Source organism: Vitis riparia, chromosome 10 (assembly GCF_004353265.1).
Source record: "Vitis riparia cultivar Riparia Gloire de Montpellier isolate 1030 chromosome 10, EGFV_Vit.rip_1.0, whole genome shotgun sequence".
Taxonomy (NCBI): Eukaryota; Viridiplantae; Streptophyta; class Magnoliopsida; order Vitales; family Vitaceae; genus Vitis; species Vitis riparia.
In genome coordinates, this window is record NC_048440.1 from 21,531,894 (window position 1) to 21,552,092 (window position 20,199).

At 36.8% G+C, this 20,199-nt stretch overlaps 2 protein-coding genes across 4 annotated transcripts; both read left to right on the forward strand.

Moving 5' to 3' along the window:
- Positions 1–1,430: 1,430 nt before the first annotated feature.
- On the forward strand, positions 1,431–6,213 carry LOC117923963. Of its 3 annotated transcripts, none has more exons than XM_034842487.1 (4): positions 1,431–1,837; positions 4,198–4,236; positions 5,406–5,564; positions 5,695–6,213. In XM_034842487.1, exons 1-4 carry the CDS (start codon positions 1,526–1,528, stop codon positions 5,821–5,823), a joined length of 639 nt encoding a protein of 212 aa, XP_034698378.1. In that variant the 5' UTR covers positions 1,431–1,525; the 3' UTR covers positions 5,824–6,213. The 3 variants fall into 3 exon arrangements, with proteins under 3 accessions (XP_034698378.1, XP_034698379.1, XP_034698380.1); XM_034842488.1 differs by having other exon boundaries at positions 4,198–4,233; XM_034842489.1 differs by lacking the exon at positions 4,198–4,236 and having other exon boundaries at positions 1,435–1,837.
- A 1,606-nt stretch (positions 6,214–7,819) lies between these two features.
- Positions 7,820–19,422, forward strand: LOC117922887 (mitochondrial pyruvate carrier 4). The gene is made up of 5 exons (XM_034841095.1): positions 7,820–7,927; positions 15,689–15,787; positions 15,943–15,995; positions 18,963–19,036; positions 19,123–19,422. The coding sequence occupies exons 1-5, from the start codon at positions 7,873–7,875 to the stop codon at positions 19,166–19,168; spliced, it is 327 nt and encodes a 108-aa protein (XP_034696986.1). The 5' UTR covers positions 7,820–7,872; the 3' UTR covers positions 19,169–19,422.
- The last annotated feature ends 777 nt before the right edge of the window (positions 19,423–20,199 follow it).

Below are 20,199 nucleotides of genomic sequence, written 5' to 3' on the forward strand. Positions count from 1 at the left end.
TAAAAAAAAAAAAATCCAAATAATATATGGCAATGCCTATTATGTTGGCTTAACATTTAATAAGTGGAGAGAATAAAGCGTCCATAACAAAGACGCTTATTTTTTATTTTTTATTCAACACGTGTTTACTGCAAGTGTTCAAGTAGATATAATTACTTTATCTCGAATCGTAGTAATATTGTTTTGATCAGATCATTTAATCATTTTTTTTCCTTAAATCCCTTCAATGTCTATTTCTACATGGTTTATTCCTATGTTTTTTTTAGGAGGTTTACAACCGTTATACAACATAGGAGTTACATCCCGTACAAAACTTAATAGTATACCATTTTATGAATAATTTGTAATGTTACGTATTTTCCAAGACCAAGACCCTTTATCATGATTTTTTGTCTATTGCATACTTTGATCTACTATTGTACAAATAACATTCTCTATTGCGATTTGAGCACCAAATGACATCCCTCTTCTTATATCATTGAATCCACAAGTATCAATCGTGGACCAAGAAACCAACCAATCCTGTACATTTGTAACAATCACAATATCATTGTTAAAACTTGTTTAAATATGAATAACTCCTTTGGCATTCCACGTTTACGCTATATGAACTAATACGTTTATTTACACGTGAAACAATTTTTGATATAGGTTTTACCATATTTTATCATTTCATAAATATAAGTAAGAGATATATGGAATACTATTTATAAGATAATATAACAATAAACATTATAAAAATATTAAATCATTAGATTCAGGTTGTTCGAACTTTTATTTGAGTTCAATTATTATATTAAAAATGATTATTCAAATTTGTTGTTCGAACCTTTATTTAAGTTCAATTATTATATTAAAAATGATTATTCAAATTTATATGGACGCATATCTATCATTTCATCCAAATTTCACTGTATATTTAGTAAATAAAAGCTTTCAATTCCTATAATATATTTTTTTATTTCATAATGGAAATGGAGCATTAAAAAACTTTAGTAGAGTAAAATTAAATTAAAGAATCCCACCCTCTATTATAATTTACCCTTCAATCAATTGCTCGAAAATGTGTTTCACTCAAACTTAAAATAATCTAAAACTCAGTAGTCAGTACTATCCAATCAAACACTCTCGTTGATCTAAAATTTTTATATTTCAGTTTCTCCTAATATTAAAAATTGAGACTTTATACTAAATTTTTTATATTTATATAAACAATAATTTTATATTATACTAAATATAAAAAAATACACGACGTACCAACAAAATTGAGTTGCCATGCCCAATCGCAGACTCTCCCGCCCAAGGGGAACCCGATAATTGCACAATCATAATCAAAATAGAACACATGATCAGATTTGGAAAATGGTCATCGTTTTCAACGGCTGTGATTCACCCCCACGCTATTTATATATCACTGGATCCTTCCCAAACTTGGAAACCATAACCAAGTCCATCTCTGGAGAGAGAAACAAAGGCCGATTAACCGATCCGCCGATACGTCGCTGATCCGCCGCCGGTTCGAGGAATGGAGGGCGTTGGGGCCCGGCTCGGCCGGTCCTCGACTCGCTACGGACCGGCCACCGTCTTCACGGGTCCAGTGAGGAAGTGGAAGAAGAAATGGGTCCACGTCTCGCCATCTAGTGCCTCCAACCATCACTCTCAGACTAACGGTAATAATAACGGGAATAACGGCTCTCATCTCCTTCTTTACAAGTGGACACCTATTTCACAAAGCAGCAATAATGGCACCAACGCTGACAAGAACTCCGCCAAGGACAGCGCCGCCGCGACCGCAGCGCCGGAGGAGCCGCCTCGGCGAAAATTCAAATACATTCCGGTACTGTTATCTCGGTTCCTGTTTGTTTCTGGTTTTGAATTTCTTTTATACGGGGTATTTGTGTTTTTAGGGTTTGGGGATCCGTGGCTGGAATTTTGGATTGTACTGTTTGGGTTTAATTTTTTTGTTTGATGTGTGACTTGGATTTTATTTGGTATTTGAATGAACAGTGGATTAGGGTTTTGTTTATTTTGGGTTTTTAATCCAGGAGGACCGATTGAAGCTGGGGTTTGAGTTTTTACATGGGTTGAATTTTGATGATTGTTTGAGAAATTCAAAATGATGCGTGGAGGATTTAGAAAGGCCGAAAATAATGCTGATGTCGTGGTCATTGTTAACCTCTGCTTGTTAGAAAATTCATAGCTTCCTGGCTCCACAAAGACATAATAGGGTACATTGACAAAACAATTACTTTTGGATTTCGTACATTATGTCATAAGATTCATATAAGAGCTTTTAGAAGACCGCTGCTTTGGGTTTCTCCCAACAAGTATTTAATTTATAATTGACCATACTTGGCCTTTTTCCAAAAAAAAAAAAAGTTTAGTTGGCATACACTTCTTTGATTCCATTAAAAGATTGAAGAGTTACAATGTTCTAGGTAACTCTGATCTCTAACTTCAGATTCAAAATCTTTAGCGCTCTCTTAATAATTGGGACGGGACGTATTGTAACTCATTATTGATTTATTAATGCTAAGGAAGCTTAATTGTATGTTAGAGAAGTGTTTGATAATCTCAACCTTAAACAAAGCAAATCCTGATGAACTGGTTTGGCCACACAATTTTTTAGCTTCTGGAGTTTTCTTAATCTTGAGCTCAAAATCTTTATAGCTATGATTTGGATGTAGCATTGTCCTATTTATAAATGTCTATTGAGGTTCAGACAGGAGAATGACCAGTCGTGGAAAGTGTGGTCATAATGAAACATGGGAAAGTCGCAATAAGTGGAAATTGCATCAAGCCCCTCCTGCATGTGGATGTGGTTTATAAAACGAATTTCTAATAATAGGGGCTTATCCTTTTGAAGAGGAATTGAACCAAGGAAGGGAATGGGTTGATTAGGAAAAAATTATAATCTCAAGATGATTCTTGGTATGAATGTTTGCCTCTCAGGGCATTGTTCCAGATTTATAAGTGATGGTGAGGGATTAAATGCAAAGATATGGTAGTGTTTATGGAGGAGCTAGAATGGAGTTGTATGGAACTCTGATTTTTATTTAAATTTGCAAGTTAAGGAGGTCCATTTCTCACGGGCTTGGTATGGTTACATAATCCTTGATTGCAACATGATTGGAAGATAGGAGGAGGTCATGCTTAACGGGTTGGGAGTGTTGCATTAGCATCCCTGTTTGTTCTAATCATCTTTTTTTTTTTTTTTTCCGTGGTCTTCAGTTATAGATAAGATTTTAATCATAGCCTCTTGATCTCCTGGAACTTCATACTTGGTTTGCATATCTTATTCTAGTCCCAACTGGAGTTGGTTAGTCCTTTTCTTCATAATTTTCTGTTCTCTCATACACGTGAGGAAGACTTTATTTGGTTTATAGTGTAGTGTGTAATGCCTAGGGTACAAAGTTCCATTTCTGTCTTTGTCTCTTATCAAGTAGCAGATGGATGTATAAGGCTGATCTCATATCATTTTTTTTTTAAATTGCTTGGGTTGGTGAAACTTGACATATTTATGTCATTCCCAGCATTGCTATAATAGTCATTTGGAAAAAGGAAAGTATTGGAAAGAGAATATTTTGGTACCGCACTTTCTAAATTCTGCTAATTTTGAATTTTCATATCAAACTTAGCTCTAGTCTTACCATACCATGCAGTAAAGAAATTCAGTTTTTAGTCATTTATGCCCACGGGGAAAAGTTTATTACCGACACACTTAATATTTGGAATAAGAGGATTAAGTGGATAATGCCAAGATGCCAAATAGATTGGTATTAGTAAACCATATGTTATGTCAAAGCTTAAACACATATACTCTCTTATTGTAAGATTTTCAGTGTGGAACACCATTGTTAAAAGAAGAAAGTCTACCATGTGAATGATTTCTGGCATCCCTGAATGAATATTGTGCAAAATATGCTGGTGCTTTCCATTACATCATCATGCTTCAGTTCATTGTTTTCTATGCTAAGACTATAGAGGATTTTACATATTGGAAAGTTAAGATATGAAAGAAAGGAGGTTGTCTATGATGGAGGATTTCCCATTCTGTAATGCATATAGATTGAGATTTTTTTTTTAATCATGCTGAGTTTGTATACACTATGATGAATGGGGTCATGAAAGCATTATTTTTTCCCTGGCATTCCCAAACAAGGGATTTGTTGGTGTTCTTTTCTCTTTTCTGTGCAGGTTGGGATTCTTCATCACACTTGGAGTAATTTGCAGGTGGTACTGTCCTGAACAATAACTTTGTATTCCAAATTATCCATTTCATTAGGAATTGATGATCTTCCACCAATACCTTCTAAGGAATGGCTAGTCCAAGATGCTGAGCAACAAAGTTTGATTTTGGTAAAACACCATCATTACGAGACCATAGAAAACATCCAAGAGTGTCTTGGTTTTTTTGTTCGAAACTAGAACACATCTTGTTCTTGAAGAGGACTGGACTTCCTCTATAAGACTGTAACACAGGCTTTCTTTTCTCCTTCCTGAGAACTTGGGGTTGGCTACATAAACCTTTTTGTCAGTCGACTCTATCATGAGTTTACCAAGTAACTCATTCTTAATCAAATGAATAATTAGTGGCCGACTGTCTTTTTTTCTGATTATCATATGGGCTCTTTTTAATTCTGGAAGTGTATACCAATTATGTCCAAGCCTTGGACTCAGCTTTCGAACAATTTGTGTATGATAAAAATGTTTTTCTATAATGCTGCAGTCTAAATTTCCTTGTGAAGCAATCAGTATATGAACTGCCAGATGCACATTATATGGGCTATTGGTTGATTGGTTCTGATAGAGAAATGCTGGCCTTCCTCTTTGCACAATACTTTTCTCCACGAGGAGTGTTGGATATGCTTACTGGATTTTATTAAGAAAGCATGTTTTTGTTCCATATGTTTGGCTCAAGATGAGAAAACTTTAAAGCTTGAATATTTTGCAGGTTATTGACAGTGCTTGGGTTAAATGGGAAACCATTAGATTGTTTCACTTAATTTAATTGTTTGGAAAGGTTTCAGTAGGTTTATGCAGTGACGATGCTTCTGTTCTGCATTTTCAAGTGTCAGAAACTCCTGCAGTTGTGCATTTCTGACACTTCCTTTCACACACTACCAGCCATGCCAAATCTACCTTATGTCCATAATGGTTTGACTGCAGGTTTTTACATGTTTAATCTCACTTTTAGTGGAAAATACCTTGTTAACGAAAAAAGAAAGGATGCTGAATATTATTAGTTATTCCCTATTTTAACATAATAAGTTTAGGGCACCATCACCCGCCTAAATTTCTCTTATGTATGTTCATGCTGATGGAAAGGGGTTGTTGTGATATCTATTTCTTTTTATATCAAGCATTTGTTGATGGATTGCATTTCTGAATGGTTGAAAATGCAGATTGCTGTACTAGAGGAGCAGAAGAGGGAGGATGCAGAAAAGGCTGATGATGAAGCTAAACCAAGTGATGCTGACCTAAGTGCAGCAGAACCAACCTTGAAGACCAATGGTTTTGATGAAAAACCCGACATTAATGATGTGCCAATGGAAGAAAATCAGGTGCCATGTCATAATTAAAGATCTTTTGTACTTCTTAACCCATCCTATTTCCCAGGATTAATGCCATGTAACTGTCTGATGCATGTCCAACTGTGAGTTCATAAATGAATTTGACAAACTTCTAATGCAGGCACTGGACCAGAATCAATTAGCACGGCAGGATCTGAATGAAAGCACCTTGGATTTGAGTTTGGGGTTGAAGGCCCATGATGGGGATCCCGATTCTGATTCAAAAACCAATCAAAACAAAGACGGATAGTTTGAAAGAATGAACTCTAGTATTATGGGAACATGAAGTGAGAACCCTACTCTCAGCCTATTCCAACTGCAGATAACTTCAAATTAAAGAAGCAACATACCCATATCTTCTGGATTCTGAAATGCAAATTTCTTTCCCCTTTTTTGTATTACCCTTCAAGGGATCATCTCAGGGCAGGCCTATCCATGTGGTTTAAGCAAGTATATTCAGTCTTCATCTGATGCTCTGTAGATGAGCTAATTGCATTTTGTACTGAGAGAAATCATTTGTTTTCCTCTATTGAGTGATTGAATTTATTTCTGGATTTTATTGTTATACTTTTCATTTGGAGGAACCAATGTTTGATATGAAATGGTAGTTGAATGAATCATCCAGTTATTTAAAGCAAAATTATTATGAATTCTGTTTTGCTTCTACAGCATATTTGTTTGGGATATCTTTCAACTTCCATGCAGTTTTTGGTTTTTGACTTTAATGGGAACTGAAGTCAAAACCAAAATTATAACTTCAAAAGGTCAATACTGATACTGTATGTCTACGAATCTTAAGACCTTATATTTAAGTTGAATAAAAACAAACTTACTTCTTAAATCACCCTCGGAAGTAGGGTTGGAAGTTTTATTTGAACACCTTTAAAAGTTGCATTGGGCCTTCATGTAAGAAAGCTCTTTCTAACTAACCAAATGTTTTCTGAATTTGATGACTATTCTTAATTATGACTTGTTTGATGATGATAATAACCATTTTATTTTTAAAATAATAAAAATGGAAATAACATTAAAAAAAAAAATTGATAACATTATAAAGAGGCCCTTTAGAAGTAATATGATCAAAACACTTTTAAAATTTGTTTGACAATATTTTAAAAAAATATTTTTTAACCTAAAAGTGTTTTTTAAAGAAAAAACAAATGTTTAATATTATTTAGAAAAACGTTTAAACACACTTATAGATGAACAATTTCTTTTAAAAACATTTTGAAAATAAATATTGTCAAACATATTTTTAATCTTTGGTGTTTCATTTGAAGTCATTTTTCAAACAAAAAAAATTAGGTTTTCAAACACTTTTTTATTTTATAAAACATTAAAAAATAGTTTTTAAAGATAGTTCTTAAAAACTATTTTCGAAAACAGTTATTAAACATACTCATAATTTTTTAAGAAATAATTTTTAGCATTATGAAACATTTTTAATTTTCTCATAACCATTCTCAACTATAAAATTGTATAAAAATATGTCCATGTGTTTTTATTTTAAATGTCTTGGGAACTTTTTCATAAAGTTTTAAAAAATGTAGTTTCAATAAATAGATTTTGAGAATTATTTTTTAAAAATAGTTTTCTATATTTTTGGGAACAATTTTTTTTTTTTTGGAACCTAAATATGGAAAACATAATCTTAACAAAAATATATGGATTATATACAATGGAAAAGTTTTAAAAATATTTTCCATAACTTTAATTAATTATTTAAATACTCTAAATAAAAATATAGAAACAACTCAAAAATGTCATAATACATATTAGTCTTCTGTTACCCAAATTAAAAACTATTTTCTATTTTAAAAAATAAAAATCAATTATAAAAATATTTCTCAAATAAAGCATTATTTTGTCTTGATTTCGTCCAAACGTTTCCTTGACTTTTATGAACTTTGAATGAAAATGGAGAGAATACAAACAAAAAATGAATTTTAAACAGCCGAAAAATAAATAAATAAAAAGTTTTGGCGCATACTTTTCCAAAGAATTTGAGAAATTTCAATTTTATTATTATTATTATTATTTTTTTAATGTTACAAATTAAAAGAATGAGGAAGAAAAATAAGAAGTCTCTTGTAAGTTGTAAGTATCACATCAAATCACAGTCGAATTCTAAAAAACGATTTTTTTTTTCCTTAAAAAAGTCTGTTTTGCCATGTGGCATTATATGATTGGTTAGCTGAGTCGGGTGTAAACGAAGCCGCGTACATATACAATTGGAGCCTCGAATCATCCTCAGTCGACTCTGAATACAAGAGACGAGGGAGAGAGAGTGGTTGAATTCATGGCGGCTTCGAAGCTTCAAGCTTTCTGGAACCACCCTGCAGGCCCTAAAACCAGTGAGTCAACTCGGTTTCCAACAATTTCTTCACATTCCCCCTCATATTCTCATCTTAGTTTTCCGATTCAGGTTTATATTTGTATATATTTGTGTATTTATAATGATCCGATTCAGATTCGACTAATTTGTCGGTGATGAGGTCGATTCTTTTAGGCCTTGGATTTGTGATTTCGGTTTAAATGTTTGAAAGGTGTTGTTGTTTAGTGCAACGGATGGAATATGGTTCATTAGTTTGATTCATTTCTTGGGAAATAACCATAAATTTGATTCATTTTCTTCTAAAATAACCATGAGTTTGATTCTTTTTCCTTCAAAGTAGTCTCACGCTTAAGCATCGTTTACATTTAGTATTTGCTGACATTTTAGGTGTAGGTAATTCCTAATATGAGGTGAGTGAAAGGAATGGTGTGGGTCTGTGGAAAGCTATAAGAAAGGAGTGGGATATTTTGAATAGCAAATTGGCCTTCCAAATGGGTAATGGTCAGAGAGTGAGATTCTAGAGGGACAAGTGGTGTGGAGATGAGCTACTTTTGTGAGTCCTTCTCTTCATTATTTGCTCTCTTTTTGTCTAAGGAAGCTTGGATGGCTGATGTTTGGAACCCCGAAGGTGAAGGGGGTGGTTGGACCCCTCAGTTCTCTAGGGCCTTTAATGATTGGGAGTGGGAATGTGTGAAGCTTTTTTTTGCAGAAGACTCAAACAATTAGGGTGCACGGGAATGTGGATGATAGGGTGATTTAGACAACATCCAGGTGTGGGAACTTCTCAATCAAATCTCTCTATTTTATTTTGGAGCCCGGAGACCCTCTTTTGTTCCCTAGTAGCAGTGTCTAGAGATCTTGTGTGCCACCAAAGGTGGCTTTTTTTGCTTGGGAGGCAACTTGGGGGAAAGTCTTAACTCTAGACTAGACCCAAAGGAGGGGGTTCTATTTGGCAAATTGATGTTTCCTTTGTTACTCTAAAGTAGAAACGGTCGATCACATTCTTCTTCATTGTGCAAAGTCGCGGGTTTCTTTTCCCTCTTTGGGGTGGCTTGGGTTCTCTCCTGCTTGGTTAAGGAAACTTTCTTTGGGTGGCATGGGTCCTTCGTGGGTAAAGCCCGTACAAAGGCTTGACAGGTGACCCCTTTATGTATATTTTGGACAGTGTAGAAGGAAGGGAATTTGTTAGCGTTTGACAATGGAGAGTTATTGATCCAAAGATTGAAAATTTCTTTTGTATGTAATTCGTGGTATTGGTTTAGGGTGTCTATAGATATGAGTCTTAATTTCCTTGTTAGTTTCTGTTGAGAGAGAGAGAAAGAAGAAAGACCTTGATTCTCATTAATGTAATAATCTACTTACAATTGAGAAATATATATATATACAAGGCTAAGAGTCCTACAAGGCTAAGAGTCCTAACTACCATACATGTGTCCTACCATATATGTGTCCTATATTAACAAGGAAAGGTTATACACTATAAATACATTATATTCAACACTCCCCCTCAAGCTGGAGCATATACGTCATATGCACCAAGCTTGTTACAAATATATTTAATCCTAGGACCTCTGAGAGATTTAGTGAAGATGTCAGCTAGTTGATCATTTGAATTAACAAAACTTGTAGCAACACATCCTGATGCGATCTTCTCTCTAATGAAATGACAGTCAACTTCAATATGTTTGGTCCTTTCATGAAAGACTGGATTGGATGCAATATGTAATGCGGCCTGGTTATCACATATGAGTTTCATCTGTTCATCCTTTCCAAATCTCAACTCTTGAAGAAGATGTCTCAACCATATGAGTTTACATGTTGCCAAAGCCATAGCTCGATACTCGGCTTCAGCGCTAGATCTGGCCACTACATCTTGTTTCTTACTCTTCCAAGATATTAGATTACCTCCAATAAAAACACAGTACCCTGAAGTGGAACGTCTATCTGTGGGTGAGCTAGCCCAATCTGCATCTGTGTAACCAACAACCTGAATATGACCTCTGTTCTCGTACAACACACCTTGGCCTGGTGTACTTTTGATATATCGAAGAATGCGGATTACAGCATCCCAATGGCTATCACATGGTGACTGTAGGAATTGACTAACAACACTCACAGGAAAAGAAATGTATGGACGAGTAATGGTGAGATAGTTCAATTTACCTACAAGCCGTCGATATCTCCCGGGGTCTCCTAAAGGCTCCCCCTGTCCTGGTACAAGTTTGACATTCGGATCCATAGGTGTGTCTACCGGTTTACAGTCTAACATACCGGTTTCTTCCAGGATGTCTAAAGCATACTTCCTTTGGGAAAGGACCACAGCAGAACTGGATTGAGCTATCTCAATTCCCAAGAAATACTTGAGTTTCCCCAAGTCTTTGGTCTGAAAGTGGGTAAAAAGGTGTTGCTTTAGTTTCTGAATGCCATCCTGATCACTGTCTGTAATGACGATGTCGTCCACATAAACAACCAGATAAATACACTGCCCCAAAGAGTTATGATGATAGAAAACTGAATGGTCTGCTGTACTGCGAAGCATGCCAAACTCTTGAACAACAGAACTAAAACGGTCAAACCATGCTCGAGGAGATTGTTTCAAGCCATATAGAGAACGGCGTAACCTGCATACTAAACCAGACTCCCCCTGAGCAACAAAACCAGGAGGTTGCTCCATATAAACCTCCTCGACAAGATCACCATGAAGGAAGGCATTTTTGATATCCAATTGATAAAGAGGCCAAGAACACATGGCAACCATGGAGAGAAGCAGACGGACAGAAGCAATCTTGGCAACAGGAGAGAATGTGTCACCATAATCAGAACCATAAACCTGAGTATAGCCTTTAGCAACTAAGCGGGCCTTAAGGCGATCAACCTGACCATCAGGACCAACCTTAACTGCGTAGACCCAACGACAGCCAACGGTAGATTTACCCGAGGGTAAAACAACAAGATCCCAAGTGCCATTAGAGTGCAGAGCAGCCATTTCATCCACCATTGCCTGTCGCTAGCCTGGATGGGAAAGAACTTCATGGGTGCTCTTTGGAAGAGAAACAGAGGATATAGCAGAAACAAAAGCAGAATAGGGTGAAGATAATCGATGATAACTCAAAAAATTGTAAATAGGATGAGGATTACGAGTAGAGCGAGTACCTTTCCGAACAGCAATGGGTAAGTCATTAGGAGAAGGCAGAGCCGGGGTAGGTGAAGCCGAAGGGATAGGAAGTGAGTCAGCAGGTGCCTCAGCAAAAGGGAGAGGAGCAACGACACGAGGGCGACGATGATAAACCTGAAGTGGTCGAGGAGGCATAGCATCAGGTGGGGAGACAATGGGAATAGGCAAGACTTCAGAAACAGGAAGAGACTCAGAAGTGGTGGAAAAGAATGGTGAGTCCTCAAAGAAGGTGACATCAGCGGAGATAAAGTATCGATGAGTCTCAAGGGAATAACAACGATAACCCTTCTGAAGTCTGGAGTATCCTAAGAAGAGACACTTCATGGCTTTGGTGGAAAGCTTGTTCTGTCCAGGAGTGAGAATATGAACAAAGCAAGTACAACCAAAGACACAAGGAGGAAGGAAATAAAGTGGTTGGTCAGGGAAGAGAAGGGAGTGAGGAATCTGATCATGTAAGACAGAGGAGGGCATACGATTAATCAAATAACAAGCAGTAAGAACAGCGTCCCCCCAAAAACGAAAAGGAACATTACTGTGGAGGAGGAGAGTACGAGCTGTCTCAACAAGATGTCGATTCTTGCGTTCAGCTACCCCATTTTGTTGAGGAGTATGAGCACAAGAAGACTGATGAAGAATCCCATGATGGGACATAAACGAAGTAAATGGTGCTGAAAAATATTCCCTGGCATTGTCACTGCGTAACACACGAATAGAAATATTGAACTGGGTTTGGATTTCAGCATAAAATTTCTGGAAAATAGAGAATAACTCAGCTCGATTTTTCATTAAAAATAACCAAGTACATCGAGAATAGTCATCAATGAAAGTGACAAAATACTGAAATCCTAAAGTAGACGCAGTCCGACAAGGACCCCAAACATCAGTGTGGACAAGCTCAAAAGGAGACTTTGCCCGATTATTCAAACGCTTTGGGAACGAGACACGAGTATGTTTCCCAAGCTGACATGACTCACACGGAAGCGACAATAAAGTGGAAAAACGAGGGACCATCTTCTGGAACTTGGAGAGACTAGGGTGGCCCAGACGATTGTGAATGAGGAGAGGAGCATCAGTGGAAATGCAAACTGCAGGAGATGAATCCGAGGTGAGGTGATAGAGGCCTTGAGACTCACGTCCTATGCCAATCGTCTTCCCCGTACTCCGGTCCTGCAAGGTCACAAATTTATCAGAAAAGGTAATAGAGCAATTAAGAGTACGAGTGATTTTGCTGATGGAAATAAGATTAAAAGGACATTCAGGAGTATAAAGGACAGAAGTGAGAGGTAGAGAAGGTAGAGGAAGGGCCAAACCAATACCTTTAGCCACAGTTTGAGAACCATTAGCTAAGGTAACAGTAGGTAAAGCAGAGGTAGTAGTAATAGAGGAGAAAAGATCCTTATTACCAGATAAGTGATCAGAAGCTCCAGAATCTAGAATCCAGGGTCCAAGAGAAGATGTGTGGGTAAGGCAGGCAGAGGCATTACCAGGCTGGGCAACAGAGGCAACAGAAGCCTGAGATGCGGAAGAGCTCGGAGGCTGAGGCAGCGGAGAATCAGAGGACTGGGCCACATGGGCAGTGCGAGGAGGTCGTCCATGTAACTGATAGCAACAATCGCGAGTGTGGCCAAGTTTATTGCAATAGGTGCAATGAGGACGTTGACCTCTACCTCGGGTACCACTGCGGCCTCCTCGAGAGCTAGTTTGAGAAACTAACACAGAAGAATCTGAAGTGCTATCAGATGGCAAAGTCCGAGTGGAGGAGATACGGAGGAGGCGAGCAAACACATCATCCAAGGACGGAACTGATGAACTACCAAGAATCTGATCGCGGACAGGCTCAAGATCCGGACGGAGGCCAATAAGAGTAAGAACCATGAAGAACTGGTCAAGCTGTGTTTGTTGAGCCCCAACATCAGGAGTAAGAGGCATCACAGTCAAGAACTCCTCCTTAAGAGAGACAATTTGGCCAATATAAGTAGATAGATCCAAGTCCTGTTGGCTGAGATGGACAATAGCAGAAGCCTCCTTATAAAGACGCTGGATATCATTCGTATATAATCCTTTGGCCTGAGTCCAAAATTTAAAACAAGTTTTGTAGGCCCGAAGATGAAGAAGAATCTTGGGATCAATCGATTGCCATAATACACTACATAACTGTGCATCTATCTTCCTCCACCGTACGCGGTCAACCTCAGGGATATCTGCCTCCTATGTAATCAAGTGATCCTCATATCCTTGACCCATAAACCAAAGTTCAACAGAGGCAGACCAGGAAAGATAATTGTCACTGCCAACCAATTTCTTCGAAGTAATCATAGGAGATCCAGATATAACAGCGGAAAAAATGGAATTTTAGTAGTCATATCTACTTATCTGGAGAATGAAGTATGTTTGGATCGAAGAGAGCCCTAATACGGCTTCAGATTGCGGCGTGTCACCACCGAAAAAGGGAGACGGCCTCAGATTGCGGCGTGGTACCACTAGAAAGGTAGAAGAACACTTCCCAAGGCATGGTACCACTAGAAAGGTAGAAGAACACTTCCCAAGGCACGTGCAGGGATTGGAGTGGAGAAAAAGTAGTCGGAGCTTCGCCGGAAAGACTGTTTGGAGGGCCGACAGAGACAAAAATCCCCAAAAGAGGTACGTGCAGGGCTCGGATGGGAGAACCAGGGAGGTAGGGAGGCTGGTCGGCGTCAGGCCAAGCTGGAGGAGGAGGCGCGTTGCCGGAAAATGCCTCACGCGCCGGCGCGTGAGATGCAGCCGCCGGCCGGAAAATTGCGCGTGGACGGCGCGTGGAGGCTCTTTTGGTGCCGGTGCCTTCACAAAAGTTGGAGATCTCCTCCAGACGCTCCTTCTGGTATGGTCGGTGTCGGAAAAATACGTCGCCGGAAAAGTTCGCCGGCGGTGAGTGGTTTCTGTCAACGATCCGAATGACCGGAAAGTATTGGGAGATGGGGAAGGTGACCGGAATGAAACACGGTCACCGGAAGGTTTCCCGGAGTTGATGACACGGGAAACAGGAAAGAATTAGGTTTTCTTCCTTGGCTCTGATACCATGTTGAGAGAGAGAGAAAGAAGAAAGACCTTGATTCTCATTAATGTAATAATCTACTTACAATTGAGAAATATATATATATACAAGGCTAAGAGTCCTACAAGGCTAAGAGTCCTAACTACCATACATGTGTCCTACCATATATGTGTCCTATATTAACAAGGAAAGGTTATACACTATAAATACATTATATTCAACAGTTTCATTGATTGGTTAGGTTCAAAGTAAGGACATGTGATGTTTTTGCTTCTTTCCCTTTCCCTCTAGAGTGAGCCTTTAGGCTTTTGTCGTATACTTCCTGTATACTTGGGGGTGCTGTTTTTGGCGTCTCTTTTTTCTATATGTACTATTTCTCTTTACCTATCAAAATATATATATATAATATGAGATTAGGGTTGTGGAGAAGAATATGGATATTGCAATTCATGAGAAATTTTTTACTGTGGAGTAGGTGGAAGCATATTAGAAAACCACATACAATTAGTGGGACCTTGTGTTTATTGAGTTGGTTGTCTTCTAACATATGGGGGAACTGATCTGTGTTGAGTCAAGGGCTTACATTCATAGTGGAATGAGAGCCATCTTTTATTTTAAATAGGAAAAATGAGAATGACACAAAAAAAAATGCATAATATGCATTTTTCACAAACTGTTTTTTAAAAATGTCCTGAAAATGGCTGATGTTTACAAAATGTTAGAAGGTTTTCACATTTTTAAAACAACCACTTCAACTGTTGAAAATGATTCAAAAATGAATATTGTTCTAATAAAAATATGTTGTTACTCCGTTATTTTCATTTCCACCACCAAAATCCTTGCCCTCCATCCGTTTGTTGAGAGAATGAGGGAGGGGAAAGATACTTTCAAAAGGGCATCTCTTTTTGAGCATTTTAATTTCCATTCCCATTCCCGTTTTTCCAAAGAACCTAAGGAGGTTTAAAGAACATTCAAATGGGAATCTTAGAAATTATCATAAGAAGCTAGTAATAGCGTCCATTTAGGACAATACAGGGTAAAGTCAGGTAAAATGGTTTGATCATGTCCATTCGATAGAGACTATTGCATTCCTCTGTAAGGAGTGATATGGTTCAAATAGAAGCAGGCCGATGAGCTGTGAGAAAAGCTCTTTTATTTTATTTTATATTTTTAAAACTGCTCATGGCCCAAAACCAAATAGAATTATGAAAATAGTTTGTTTTACTGATTCAAAATCCTCTACTAGTTTAAGGATTTGTTTAGTTGATTCTATTTTTGTTTTCATTTTCTTTTATATTGTTCTGATCATTTTAAGAAGAACCATATATATTGATTGCAGAGCAAATTGGTGGTATTATAGTGAAAGGGCCTTGGGATTACTTGAACTTCTAGACGCCTCTTTGAGACAACCAATCATAGTTCTTATAAGTACCCCTCAGAGTAATGAGTTCGATTGATGCATGGCATACAATCACTCTTCAATTTAGATATATATAATATGCTACTATTTGATATCCGAGCTAAAACTGTTCAGATGTCATTGCATGTGTAATTAAACTTTTGTCTTGTTGCAGTCCATTTTTGGGCCCCAACTTTTAAGTGGGGCATCAGCATAGCCAATGTTGCTGACTTCACTAAGCCACCTGAGAAACTCTCATATCCTCAGCAAATAGGTATGTTAGATACAGACACAAACACATAAGCACATGTATATTTATACAAGTACTTGTGTGCAATTAAATTTAAGTTATTTTTATGTATTGTTTAGCGAACCTTTCGTTTTACATTTTAAGTTGTGTTTTTTCTTACTCTTTCATATGCTGTTCAGCTGTTACATGCACTGGAGTTATCTGGACACGCTATAGTACTGTAATCACTCCGGTAAGCTTGCTAATTGATAATGTCTTGGCTTTTGGATTTCTACAAAAGCATGAGCTTATATCTGTGACATTCTTTTCTAGAGTCTAACTTATCAGCTGCAAGAGATTTTCATTAGCATTCGTCATCTCCCATCACATGGTGTAACACATTAGAGAATTATTTCTTCTGTATGATAGCATACTTTGCTTGTTTCTTAATTGAACTTTTAGGCCATTTCTGGTATGCTAGATAAGTTGTTTGGATAGAATAAGGTGGGACAGAATATAAATATCCTGGGATGCTACCTCCCATTGCATATTATATCTTTTGCTTATGTTTGGCTCATCACTAGGAGTGGAAAACAATATCTCAAACTTGGTGTTTGATATTTTAAAAACTAAAACATAACATATATTTCATTCTAATGTTTAGTATTTTGAAAAAAAATATGAAGCCTCTCCTAATTACTAATTAAAATGTTAAAATTTTATATAATATCAATATTATATTATGTTATTGGCTGCTTAGCCATTTTGGAAGAAACTTCATGCAAACAAAAGTGCTTGAGGAAGGGAATACTACATGAAGTTTTTCCATTGTATGACTAATGCTCATAGAAGGAGAAATTTCATTGGGAGATTAAAGGTGAATGAGTAGTGGTTGGCTGAGGAAGCACATCCGAAGGTGAGAATTTCTTCATTGTTCTAATTCTCTGTTTGAGAATTCCCAGATCAGAAGACCTAATGTAGGAGTCCTCTTCAAGTGCATTGACAACATGGATTGAGAAGGGTTGGAGGCTTCTTTTGTAGAGGAGGAGGTGAATGCTAACATGGGGGGTGAAAAAGTGATAAAGCACCTAGAACTGATGAGTTTTCATTGGCTTTTGGACAATTCTATTGGTCTACAATGAGAGAAGAGGTAATGGAGTTCTTTAAGGAATTCTATTTAAATTGGATTATCGATCATAGCCTCAATGCTATCTTTGTAGTCTTATTCCTAGAAGGGGTGGAATGGAGGACATTTAGAATTTTAGGTTGATTAGTCTGCTAGGGGATTCCATAAGCTTTTGGCAAAAGGCTTGTCTAATAGATTGGGAAGGCGGTGTTGGCTTCCTCGAATGCATTTGTGAGGGGCAAACAGATCTTGAATGCAGTTTTGACTGCTAATGAGGCTATAGGCTCTAGGGAAAAAAACCTTTAGGGTGGGATTAGCATACAAACTGGACATAGAAAAACTTATGATCACATGAATTTGAATTTCCAATGAAAAAGGCAGTTTCAAGCAAAATTGGTTGAGATGGATGCACTTCCGGATACCTACAGTGAGATTTTCAGTATTGGTTAGTGGCACCACCACAGAGTTTTTCTAGAGTTAAGAGGCTTGTGGCAGGGTGATTCTCTTTCCCCTTAGCTTTTTGCGTTGGTTGTGGAAGCTCTTAGTGGTTTCATTTCAAAGCAAGGGAAGGGGATTACAAAAGTGGTTTTAAGGTGACTGAGGGAGGGGGATTGAGGATGGAAGTCTCTGATCCACTATTTGTAGATGATACACTACTATTCTGTGGGACAAATCAACATATGAGGTACTGAAAATGGATGCTAAATATGTTTTAAGCTTGTGTCAGGTCTGAAAATCAATTTACAAAACAGTGAATTGATTCACATTGGCTAGGTGTTGGAGATTGATTGATTGGTCTTTTATTTGGGTGTTGGGTTGGTTGCTTCCTTTTACATACCTTGGTTTGCCTTTGGGAGTGCATCATAGATCTAATGGTGTGTGTGGAGAAACAATTTAAAAGATTAGTGTTGAAAGAAGCGATATTTTTTGAAGGGTGGGGGGGGATTAACCTTTATCAAGAGCATACTTTCGAGCCTTCTAATTTATTTCAGATGCTGCTAACATATTTCTTTTCATTTGCCTAGGAAAAAAGTTGACTTCCTCCTGTTATCAACAGCTCTAAAATGCTAAATTGAATATCTCCTGCTGATTTGCTCTACTTTTCTCTATTTTACAAATGTTTTCCAACTTAGTTACCATTGCAAAATTCACATCCAGTTTTCCAGAAACATCTTATAACACCTGGTGTTTTGGAACTTTTTGTAATGATTTAAATGAGCTTCTAACTAACTTTGAGAAGTGCATCTAGGCAAATTGAGCTTAGCTCAAGTTGGCATGCCAAATCTGAGAAAATCTCGAGTCAACCTTTAACACTCCTCCTGGACAACCTAACTGAACCCAAACATTTTAGAATACTGCTTGTCCCAGTTAAACCCTTGATCTTTCATTGATGAAAAAAAATAATGCAAGAATCTTCAGTTCTACAACAATTGGCATTCTGTTTCTGCTTTTGGTGAATGTAGTTTCATCTTAGTATATGATGTTGCATATAAAAAAAAAATCTGTATATGATGTCATTAAGCATCTTATATACATATATATATATTCTATTTTGATTTATCTGGGATTAATTCCACCTTTTACTAATGAGGAACCAACAGATCTTCCTTTTGTATGGAGCACGCTCCAGTGGTTTTGATGCCTTCTATGGCTTTTAGTAAATTTTCCTAGACCCAATTTATGAACTTGTACATGTGTTCCACTTTCTAGAAGCATATGTAGAAGAAGCTTGTGTATCACCAACAGACAACTCACTTGTTAGGGAAGGCTTTGGACAATTGGGTGCTAGAGAAAGGTTAGCAGACACTGGTGGGAGTCCCTAACACTCCTCACACCCTCACATACAGTCACATGGACACACATTCACCCTGTTACTGCAGATACAGAACAAGAAAAATGAAGAAGTTAGGTTGTAATCTTTTGCCATTTGCTTTTTGTCTTTATGGAAGAAGAATATTCTCCTTGCTTTGTATCTTTGCGGAGGAAGAATATTTTCTCTTGCTTTCACTGCTTGTTTCTGCTCAATTGAATTTGTCCGGGAACATTGCCTGTATCCGACATTTATTTTTGGTCATTTTTCTTATTGGTTTGCAGAAAAACTGGAATCTTTTTAGCGTAAATGTTGCCATGGCTGGGACAGGGATCTATCAACTTTCACGCAAAATCAAGTAAGTCGTCTGAAATCCACTGTCATGCAGTTTTGAGCTTTTCATCATTTACAATTATACCCAAGTAATCTCTTCCTTGGTTTCAGACATGACTACTTCCCGGAGCCAGAAGCTGCTGTTGCTGAAGAATGATGACTGCGAAAAACAAACAATGACGAAAATGTTCCAGACTTCCTTCTCTGCGTCCTTATCACTATTATTTTTTAGACCATGTTGTTATTGCAAATTGAAAATGTGATCAATGATCCTAACTCGTGGGGTTTTGGTTGGTTGGTTGCTTTTGTAAGGTTTGTTGAGTCCATAACTGCAGATTCGTATTGTCATTATGCTTTCAAACCTCTAATAATTGTTGGGCATGCATCAAAACAGGTAAATTTTTGTTCAAATGCTTGTGAATGAATCTGCCAAATGAAAAAAGTCAAAAAGCTACTAGTGACACCATCACTTCTACACTTGAGAAAAAAAAAAATATATCATTTTGCATTTAATATATACTAATCATTTTTAGAGATCCCCCACTACGTAAACGGGTGATAAAAGGAATCCTAACTAATAGAAATTAAATTTATAGTTTACTCTAAAATAACAAATGCTCCAGTGAAAGCTAGAGCCCGAGTAATATTTAGAGTCCTTTGTCAATGCTTCTAGAAAATGTTTTTAGTCTAAAATATGTTTTTGTTTTAAAGTTAGATGTTTGGTAAAATTTAGAAAATATTTTTAAAAATCTGAAAAATGAGTTATAATGTTAGAAAATTATTTATAGTGTTTTCTAAAGTACTTTGTGATTCTTCTAAAAACATTTGAAGAGAAGCCATTTTTATTAAAATACTTATAAGTAAAAATACTATCAAAACACACTCTTACAGTGTATTTCATTATTTTGACAGTATTCCTTTTTAAAGTATTTTAAGTCGAAGTATTTTCTTTGCAAACATTTTTAGGAGAATGATCTATCAATGTGATTTTTTTTAGTATTATAAGTGATTTTTCAGATTTTTAAAAATATTTTTAACTTAGAAAGTGTTTTTGAAAAAATATCAATTGTTTGATAAAATATAAAAAACACTTTTAAAAATTTGAAAAATCATTATAGTGTTTTCTAAATAAACACTTTATAGGTTATTCTTCTAAAAATATTTCTTCAGCTAAAAACAAGTAAAAAA

Bases quoted from the DNA above. Each gene is read 5' to 3' on its own strand.
- LOC117922887 (XM_034841095.1), top strand. From the start codon at position 7,873: ATGGCGGCTTCGAAGCTTCAAGCTTTCTGGAACCACCCTGCAGGCCCT. The intron at 15,996-18,962 runs GTAAGCTTGCTA...ATTGGTTTGCAG, and splicing joins ATAGTACTGTAATCACTCCG to AAAAACTGGAATCTTTTTAG. The intron at 19,037-19,122 runs GTAAGTCGTCTG...CCTTGGTTTCAG, and splicing joins CAACTTTCACGCAAAATCAA to ACATGACTACTTCCCGGAGC.
- LOC117923963 (XM_034842487.1), top strand. From the start codon at position 1,526: ATGGAGGGCGTTGGGGCCCGGCTCGGCCGGTCCTCGACTCGCTACGGA. The intron at 1,838-4,197 runs GTACTGTTATCT...TTTTCTGTGCAG, and splicing joins GAAAATTCAAATACATTCCG to GTTGGGATTCTTCATCACAC. The intron at 5,565-5,694 runs GTGCCATGTCAT...CTTCTAATGCAG, and splicing joins TGCCAATGGAAGAAAATCAG to GCACTGGACCAGAATCAATT.